This window comes from Perissodus microlepis, chromosome 7 (genome assembly GCF_051167445.1).
Source record: "Perissodus microlepis isolate ML-2025 ecotype Zambia chromosome 7, ASM5116744v1, whole genome shotgun sequence".
Taxonomy (NCBI): Eukaryota; Metazoa; Chordata; class Actinopteri; order Cichliformes; family Cichlidae; genus Perissodus; species Perissodus microlepis.
In genome coordinates this window covers 22,857,983-22,867,615 of record NC_140467.1, presented here as the reverse complement: position 1 = coordinate 22,867,615, position 9,633 = coordinate 22,857,983, and the positions used below count along the sequence as shown (strand labels likewise).

At 37.9% G+C, this 9,633-nt stretch overlaps 1 protein-coding gene across 10 annotated transcripts in view; it reads left to right on the top strand.

Moving 5' to 3' along the window:
• The window catches only part of cep290 (centrosomal protein 290), a 40,469-nt gene that overhangs the window by 4,531 nt on the left and 26,305 nt on the right, over window positions 1-9,633 (top strand). For 5 of the 10 annotated variants that reach the window (XR_014800717.1, XM_084934230.1, XM_084934227.1 and 2 more), the window contains 12 exons: window positions 34-123; window positions 1,572-1,694; window positions 2,413-2,433; window positions 2,615-2,738; window positions 4,217-4,389; window positions 4,770-4,932; window positions 5,065-5,165; window positions 5,257-5,323; window positions 6,930-7,051; window positions 7,294-7,369; window positions 8,333-8,448; window positions 8,884-9,048. Coding sequence is in view for 9 of the 10 variants with exons in the window: in XM_084934230.1 (XP_084790356.1) it covers window positions 34-123; window positions 1,572-1,694; window positions 2,413-2,433; window positions 2,615-2,738; window positions 4,217-4,389; window positions 4,770-4,932; window positions 5,065-5,165; window positions 5,257-5,323; window positions 6,930-7,051; window positions 7,294-7,369; window positions 8,333-8,448; window positions 8,884-9,048 (1,341 nt within the window). In the remaining variant the exon portion in view is untranslated. The remainder of the gene's footprint in view (window positions 1-33; window positions 124-1,571; window positions 1,695-2,412; window positions 2,434-2,614; window positions 2,739-4,216; window positions 4,390-4,769; window positions 4,933-5,064; window positions 5,166-5,256; window positions 5,324-6,929; window positions 7,052-7,293; window positions 7,370-8,332; window positions 8,449-8,883; window positions 9,049-9,633) is intronic. The other 5 variants (XM_084934229.1, XM_084934235.1, XM_084934236.1 and 2 more) reach the window with 2 other exon arrangements.

The following is a 9,633-nucleotide window of genomic DNA, read 5'->3' as shown; positions in this document are numbered from 1 at the left end:
GTACAGAATCATGGCTCCACTTTTTATGTGCAGGTCAGAGAGTTAACAGATAAGATTCATAGCATGACTGAAGAGAACGACCCTATTATGGCAGCTGTCAATGCCAAAGTGGAGGAGTGGAAGGTAAGTATTTAAACTTACTCTCCAAAGGGCAAGTTTTATTTGTTTAGTTTATTTCCTTTAAGCAGGTGCATTCAAGGAAAAACCTGAAACCTTAACCCTGACACCAAGGGGCTCCTGGTGCCTCTGTTAATCTTCACTTCTGTGCTTAAAACAAAGGATCACTGAACATTAATACTAATATTGATTAATACAACATTTACCTATGGGTATCCCTACATATGGGACTAGTCTCTTCACTGCCTCTTCACATAGTTTAAAACTACAACCCAAATTGTAGAAAAGACTTACAAATCTCATTGATCAATGTTTTACTCACAGTACAACACAGAAAACATATCAAATGGTTAAACTGAGAAAATGTAACACTAGGAAATAAGGCAATTTTGAACATGTTGCAAAATATTAGACAGGCCTATATTTACCACTGTGTAACAGTCATTTTCATAAACATCTGATAATTGAGAAGACCAGTTCCTGGACTCTGGGAAAGTAATATTGTCTCATTTTTCTCCGATAGAGGATTCTAGCTGTTTAACAGTTAACAGCAGTTTATTTTCTCATTTCATAATGAGCCAAATGTTTTTGGCTGGTAAAAAATCGTTCACTCTTTGGAGTCTTCAACTTCAAAGTTATAACAGATGAAGTATGGGGCTTAGCATTGTCTTGCTGAAATATGCAAGCCCTGTGTTGCTCTATGTTTAAAATGATGCCCTTTTTTTTTTTTAATGCGGTGCTGTCTGTGGGGCTGAAGATCAGAGGCACCCAGTACTGGTTTCAGCTGTCTCTTCTGGATTTCTCCAAATTTTCTGAATCTTTTGATGATGATATGTGCTGTAGATATTTAAAGTAGTTAAAGTTGTCACATTTTTATGTTGAGGAACATTTTTCTGACTTCCACAATTTTTTAGACAGACTGGTGAAGATCTTGCCCATCTTTATTTCTGAGAAACTTTGCCTCTATAAGATGCTCTTATATTAGTCTGGTGTCTCACTGACCTGTGGCCAGTTAACCTAGTTAGCTGCAAAATGTCCCTCCAGATGTATCTTTTTGGTACCATTTCAAGTTTTTTGTTGCACTCATCCCACCTTTTTAAACATGTGTTGCTGCCATTGAATTCAAAGTGAGTTTCTATTTTTCAGGAAATACTAAAATGTCTAACTTTAAGCATTTGATATGTTTTCTGGTGAATGAGATATGGGTATGTGAGCTTTGCAGATTCTGTTTTCATTTAAAGTTTGAACAGCATCCTAACCTTTTTGAAATTGTGATTGTAAATAAATACTTTAGCTATGAATCTTTCATGTGTTTTTTCTGGTTCTTACAGCTGGTACAGTGTTCTCAGGTTTCAAAGTCTCACCTTTACTTTTCCAAGAACACTGCTTGTCACTGAGTTTTGTTAAACTATTCTACAGGACTAACATGAGTTTACTTTTGTTGTTCCTGATAGCGAGTGCTGTCTGGGAAGGACGATGAAATTTTGGTGTACCAGCAGATGATTCGTGACTTGAGGGAAAAGCTGCGTTCAGCACAGCTGGATTTGGACAAAAGCAACATTCTGGCCTTGCAGCAGGTCTGTTCAAAAATAGGGATGAAATAATCTCATTTGTGTATACACATTTCTGACTTTCATCTCCTGCCATTGTGGTGCACTGAATGTAGGTCATTGTGTAATCGTGGCGACAATTTCGTTTACGTGAACACAAAAACCCGAGCTCAGCATAGGAATGCAACTTTTACCTTATCTTAAAAGTGATTTGGGGACGTTTTAGGACACATTTCACCACAGACTTTGTCATTAATGGATCTGAGTGTTGTGCTTGGATATACATCTATGTTATTTTATGTCACCTTATCATAGAAAAGATTTTTGTTTTACCCACATTTTTTTCTGAGGACGTTTGCTTAAATAGAAAGAAAAGCATACTTGCCAAAAAAGTAAAACTAAAACAAAACAGTTTGTTACAGATAATTATATATATATATATATATATATATATATATATATATATAAATATAAATAATTCTTATCAACCTTATATGCATAAATAAAATACTGTGATAAAATAACCCTATGTACATCTTAAATGCTCGGGGGGTGTCATTGTTTATATGTTTATTTTTATTCTTTGGAGCAGGGGCATCCTAATTTGGAGGTTATAGTCATATCTTGTTTTCCACCTATCTGTATCTATGTGTATGTCATGTTTCTTTTTTTGGTTCTCTCTCTTTGTCCTGTCTTTACATATAAACCTATCCTTCCTTCCATGTCTCTTGCTGCCCTGGGTCAGGTCATATATGAGCTCTGCGCTGTAAGTTTCATCCATCGTGGGCCTCTTATCTTGTCCCTCCCCTTGTTTTCGGTCCATAACGTTCTCCAACAATGAATGTGTAAATATTTATGTGTGCCACAGCTGTATAGAATGTGTCTAACATTGAAATCCTGATAATTCTGTGTTTTTGTGTTTTGATTTTGTGGTGAATATCCTAAAGGCTGTCCAAGAGCGAGATAATCAAATCAAGATGCTGAGTGAGCAGGTGGAGCAGTATACAGGGGAAATGGAGAGGCACACCCTACTTATTGAGGAGCTAAAGACATCTACGAAGAAAGACAGAGGTTTGTACATCCCTGTTTAATTTATCAAATGTTGTTCATTAGCCTCTCTTCTGACAGTTGTTGATTGCAGACATTTGTAGTTACGGGGAATGCCGTAAAAAATACCAAACATCAAAATATAATCATCATAAAAGATATATGTTCTGAATATATCTGAATTTTTGAGATAGATGTTTTGGTTTTTGTTTTTATGGGTTTGGTTTTTTTTTTACATTTTTGAGATTCATGATTAAACTAAAATTTAAATGTTTAAATTAGAACTGATAAGACGTGGTTGCATGCCTAAGAAGGTAAATGGTTCAGAACTTGCAGGTGCCACTGAGCAGTTTATGTGTTTTAATGTGAGTCAGATTTTTCCCAAGTGTATTTTTCTTTTCTTTAAACAGAGCAAGGGATTTTGGACATAACATTTCTTAGCATATTAGCTTTTTGGATTTTTTTTTTGTTACCAGTGTCAGTGTTATTAGCCCCCCGAAAAACTGACCTTTTAATGAGACATAGGAGAAACCACAAACCACTGATGTGCAATGAAGAGCTTAAAGCTTATGCTCAAAGCTTGTAACATCAAGTTAAAACTGAGTGTCATCGTTAGTGTTTCCAAGTATCAAGAACTGGAGCAATCATCAAGAATTCCAAGGAGTTGCCACAAAGCCTGGAAGTGAAAGATTTCAAAGAAAGAAAACTAGTGAGAAATGTGCTCAGACATAAGTGAACGACTTGTAGTCTCAAAGAAGACAGTCACTAGAACCTTGCACAGGAGTGAACTCTGAGGTTGCAGTCAGCCTGGAGAAAGATTATGCACACTGGAAGCTCGGCCTTTGAGACGAAACTAGAGCTCTTTGGCCTCAGAGATGTTGCTTATGTTTGGAGGAAGAAGGGAAAAGTGTAAAATCAAAAGAAAATCACAGTGCCATATTATGCTATAGGGTGCATCTGGCTTGTCGTTTTGTCTTCCAGCACATCATGATCCCAGCATGTAGTAGCGTCCAGAAATCCAAAGTGAACTTTACTGTATGGCTTCCAGAAAGCCCTGACTCGAATCCCTTTGAAAATGTGCATTGTAAACTGAAGACAAAATTTCTGCCAGAAAACCATCAAATCTGGAGGAACTTGAGAGATTTGCCAAAGAACAATGGGCTGAAATTGCTCAGGAAACATGTGTGAGACTGTTGTTAAAAGGCTGTTTATTCAGCAAAAAAAAAACGATTGGGTTCATCATTTTGACCCTGGTAGTTTTAGCTTTTTGTAAAAGAATTTTGCCTCATATATCTGTCTATCTATCTATCTATCTATCCACACACAAATATGTATATATATATATATGTATATGTATGTGTGTGTGTGTGTATGTGTATATATATATATATATATATATATATATATATATATATATATATATATATACATATATATATATATATATATACATATATATATATATGCACAATTACAATGACATTTGTCATTTGTTCTTGAAGGCCTCCCATCCACCTTACAGCAGAAGAAAATGGAGGAGCTGAAGTTAAAGCTAGAAGCTGCAGAGACAAGAGCAACGGAAGCAGAGCATGCGGTAAAACTAGCAGAAGCTCATGCTGAGGAAAAAGACAAAGCACTTATTGAGGCTTCAAACCGCTTGAGCCAATATGAGTCTGTAAGTCTGCAAACATATTTTTTGTTCCTCATTTTTTTCTGTTTTATTTTGTTTTTTTATTTTGGCTTTCAGTAAAATGTTTTCAGCCAAATTAAATTATTTGTGTCTCAATTTCCAGGAATTGATGCATGTGATTTTTTTTTCTTTTCCCCATCCATCCTCACTTTTAATAGAGACATTGAAATGACAATGTGACTATGGTGTGATCCACGTGCTTTTTTTGGTCTACAAACATGGTGTTTGTTTTTCACCATGCCAAATCACATCCTGATTTCCACTAAAAGCATATGAGTTAAAAACAAGGAAAAAAGACATTTAGACAAGACTTGCTTTTTGGTGAATGAAACACTTTGAACAACAACTTGGTTTCTGTTTTACAGGGCACTTATGGCCTGGAAGCAGCCATTGCGGAGATCAAAGAGTGTAAAAATCTAATTAGAGACAGAGAATGTGAGGCAGAGGCCATGACCAAAGAGATCAACCAGCTTGAGATGAGAATCAATGACCTCATGGACGAAAACGAAGGTTTCAGAGAAAAACTAGGTCAGATGGGTTTTTTTATTTTTTATTTTTTAACTCGAATGGTCACATTGCTCAGTATATTTAGACAACACTCACTGACGTGGAACTATAAAATTAATTTAGCTTTTGTTTATACTGATCTTGACTCTGAAGGTCTGGAACCAAAGCAGGAAGTGGATCTGACAGAGTTTAGGCGTGCCGCAGATCTCAGACAGCGCCGGTACAAAGCAGAAAACCAAGTGCTCACCAAAGAGGTATAGTGGGAGTTATACTGGTTAAAACCAATATTTTTATAAGTAATTTTGCTCATGAGCGTCTTCTACTAACACCCTGATTATTTTCTAGATTGAACGACTTGAAGAGGAAAGACTGGAATTAAAGAAACAAATCAGACGCATGGTGAAGGGAAGAGGTGACCTTAAAATCACTCGGTTTAATTCCACAGATTGTTCCTTTAAAAAGTATATTTGTATATCAGCAACTCTTTTCACCCATTCTGAAAAGCTCATGTGTAGTTGGTTCACCACATCTATCGTGTAAGGCAGGGGTCGGCAACCTTTCTGATGATGACTGCCATCTAAAATTTTATCAGAAGTCAGTGTGCCATATGATTGCATTAGCAATAAATTTAATAATGCTCTATATGAACAGTTACACACTATATAGAACAACTTTATAGAATTATATTTGTTTTCAGATGCTGGCAGCTATCAGCAAATAGTTATCAGCTATTTTGAAACAAAAAAAAGACACTTTTTATCCATAACAAGAACTCCATAACAGCAAATGAACTGTACAACAGAAAATGCATGTTTGTTAATACAGGGATACACATGTTAATGTGATCTCTCGTCTCCCACTCAGAGACACAGGTCTCCGTGTGTCCAGCATTCAGATGGCTACCTGAGGACACTCTTTGTGTGAGAGAAAATCTGTTCACACAGATATGTAGAGCCAAGTACTCTCAATAAGGCCTCTGCAATGTTCTGAAGACAGTTAAACTTGTCAGGTAGTGATGTCCAGCAGGTGAAAATGCAAACTCCATGAACACGCACAGCTGTGGATTCCAGCTGCGTTTGTAGTTCTGCAAACTTTGACCCCCCACAGAGTCGAGCTTTTCAGTTCAATCAGCTGTATTTCTATGTCCTCTATGTCCAGCCAGTTAATGCGAGACAAATCCAGCTGCTCATTAAAGCTTTCTGGTTTGATCAGAAAAGAAAACATTGGTCCATACACCTGAAAGTCCCGAAAACGCATTGTGAATTCTGTCTCGAGTCTACGGCTGTATTGGTGTATTTCTGTGGTGCTGATGCTGCGCTGAGCGGAAAGCTCCTGAAGTGTTGGAATGTGGAAATTTCAACATCGCTTGAAAAAACTGCCAGCTAGCCACGTCCCTGTCACCGGTAGGCTAAGTTATTTTTGCCAACTACAAGTTGAATCTGGTAGTTGTTATCTAAGATACCGTCATTAAGAATTGGCACAACTATGCGAGCTAATTTGCGATGTGCACCAATGATTTTAATTTAGCTTAATTTAGCACCTTCTCAGATTAATTCACTGTGTGTTGTGCGCCGTGCCATCAGTTAACCCAGCTGGCGTGCGTGCCCAGGGTTGCCGACTCCTGGTGTAATGTCTCCACAAACAGGCACATTGGCCTCAGCAAGGAGCCTTGTCCACTATGTTAATGTGGAATTTATGTCTCTCAAATCCAGCTGTCCCCTATTATATACACAGACATGAAACCTACAACACTCCTTGAAGGTTCCCGGTCAGACCAAACTCATTTTCATCCTTTTGTGACACTTGCTGTCAGTTTTAATGGAAGGGACATATGAACTCATTGGCCTGATGATATATTTTCCTTGCAGGGTTTTTCCACCTAAAATGTATTTGTATAAACCAAATCTATTGGTTTAGCTTGTACAAAAGGAAGACATTTAGCAATTTTTCTCCTGACTTCTCTTGAATTTTGAGTTTTGTTTCAGACATACATTTTAAAAAATGTTGCTCTTAATCAGCTGTGTCTACAGGGATTCCACAGTCAAGCTTACTGCTGGAGGAAGATGTTAGACCGAGCAGGGCGGCACAGCTGTCGCTCAAACAGAGTGGCATGTACACAGATGAAGAAACCAGGCGCAAAGTAAGACTCTCAGTAGTGACATCACCTCTTGCCACCTAACTTAGTGCCCTATATTAAAAAAGAAACATTCTCATCAAGCAAACTAAGTGAGAATTCTAATTTTATTTCATATTATTCAGTGAAGAATGCACCCTTTGTTGCATATTGCTTCCCATGGTATACCATGGTATTCCATGGGAAAGGGTTATGTCAAAGTTTTCAGGGTTTTTAATTTGAAACATTACGTTAACATTGCATTTCAGAATGAGTACCTTGAAAAAGAGTTAAGCAAAAAGGAGCGAGAGCTGGAACTTCACCGGACCCAGTTTCAGGTCAAATGTAAGTATAGTCCTGCTCTGACTTCCACTTAAAGTTCACACAGATGTTTTTACACTTGAGTCACTGTAGCATCTGTACATTATGTAATGAGACGATGATCAATGCAATATATACTGTATTGCCAAAAGTATTCACTCACCCATCCAAATGATTGAATTCAGGTGTTCCAATCACTCATAGGCATAAAGACTGCTTTTACATATGTTCATGAAAGAATGGCTCACTCTCTGGAGCTCAGTGAATTTTAGTGTGGGACCGTGATACAATTGGCAGATTGTGATTGGCAATCCATAATCTGATGTATGAGTCTAGGTTTGGCGGTTGCCAGGAGAACAGTACTTGTCTGACTGCATTGTGTCAAATGTCAAATGTCAAGTTTCAAATCTGGTGGAGAGGGGATTATGGTGTGGGGTTGTTTTTCAGGAGTTGGGTTCAGCCCCTTTGTTCCAGTGAAAAAAACTCTCAATGCTTCAGCAAGACATTTTGGACAATTTCATGCACCCATGCAGTCTTGTGGGAAGAGTCTGGGGACAGGCCCTTCCTGTTCCAACTTGACTGTGTACCAGTGTACAAAGCAAGGTCTGTAAAGACATAGAAGAACAAGTTTGGTGTGGAAGAACTTGACTGGCCTGCACAGAGTCCTGACATTAACCTGACAGAACATCTTTGGGATGAATTAAAGGGGAAGCTTCTGAAAGAATGGTAAAAAAAAATTCCCATACACACTCCTAAACCTTACGGAAAGCCTTCCCAGACGAGTTGAAGCTCTTACAGCTGCAAAGACATCACATTAAACCCTTTGGATTAAGAATGGGATCACTCAAGTTCATTTGTGTGTGTGTGTGAAGGCAGACAAGCGATTACTTTTGGCAATATAGTGTATTTAAAACATTTTTATCTGAATTATTTATCTCTGGGGTACTGCTTCCCCATTGTTATTCATTCCTGTGCATGAACTCTTAGTGGAAGAACTTTCAAAGGTGAAAAAAGATCTGGAGGCTGCTCTGAAAGATGTCCTTCAAGCAATGAGGATTAATCAAGAGGCTGTTTCTGTTCCTAATCTGGAAAGGTTGGCCAATGTAAGTATGCATGAAAACTGATGTGAAACAGTGCTTAGTTTAAGACGACATTTGATTAATAGATAGTGTTTTTCAACGTGTTTCACACGGGCTCACTTTACATCATGCCTTTACACGTAGATAAGCTGAAAACAATGGACTTTGTCCCTCGTCTGCATTTTACCGTTGACCTTGTCATTTGATGAAACACAAGGTTTGTCTCATAGCAACCTGATAAACAAATGTGGTTAGCTTCAAAGAAAAAGGCAAGAAAGCCATGCAACATACCAATCAGCAAGGAAGTAGCAGATGCTAGCACACATCAAACACATGACAATCAATCTTAGATAGTGGCATAAATGTATTTTTATCCTCTACAACTGTTGCATCGAGGATTTGAGAATAGCCATTTTTTGGGGGGGAGGGTGGCAGTAAACTTTACTCATTCTCCTACAGGCTTTAGATGTCAGTGGCATGGGTGGCCAGTCTGAGTCAGCCCCACACTTCAAGTCCCAAATACACCAGCTGGTGGGGAGAAATGAAGAACTGAGGCAGGAGCTAAAATCAGCTCGTGAGGAGGCAACCGACAGCTTGAGTCAGCTTGCCAGAGCCAAAGAAAAGGTAGATTAATATGATTTAAGTTAATTACACAAATTAATAATGTGGTGGACTGGCAGCTTTATTTGGCCATATTTCTGTCTTTGGCAAGAAAACAAAGCGGTATGATTTCTCAACTTTCTCAAAGCCAAGCATGTATTAAACTCTAGTTATTGAAGCCCAAATCCCAGTGGTAACGGTTGCGTGTTTCTTCTCCAAATCAACAAAATTATTTTCTTATGTAAAAGTTTGTAACCACAGAAATATAAAGATTTATGAAGATAGATGCATGCCTGGCATGGGCTCCATGGCGGAGAGTCATTAACATGTCTAGAAGATATTTCTTTCCTTTTTTTTGGTCTGGTCAGTCGCCTGTTTTTGATATCTGCTACTTCTGTTTCATATAATGAGAGAAACGAGGTAAACAAACTTCTGTCTCAACTGTTCAGCATGCATTCAGTTTCAATTTTCAAAATGATAAAACTTTCTTACAAATAACACTTAACAAAAGCCACATTATCCAGAACACAGGCAGTAACAATTTTGTTTAAAATGGGGAAGCCTCCTTTACAGAACTCCTCTGCCATTTCTCCAGTTTTATTTTCCAAT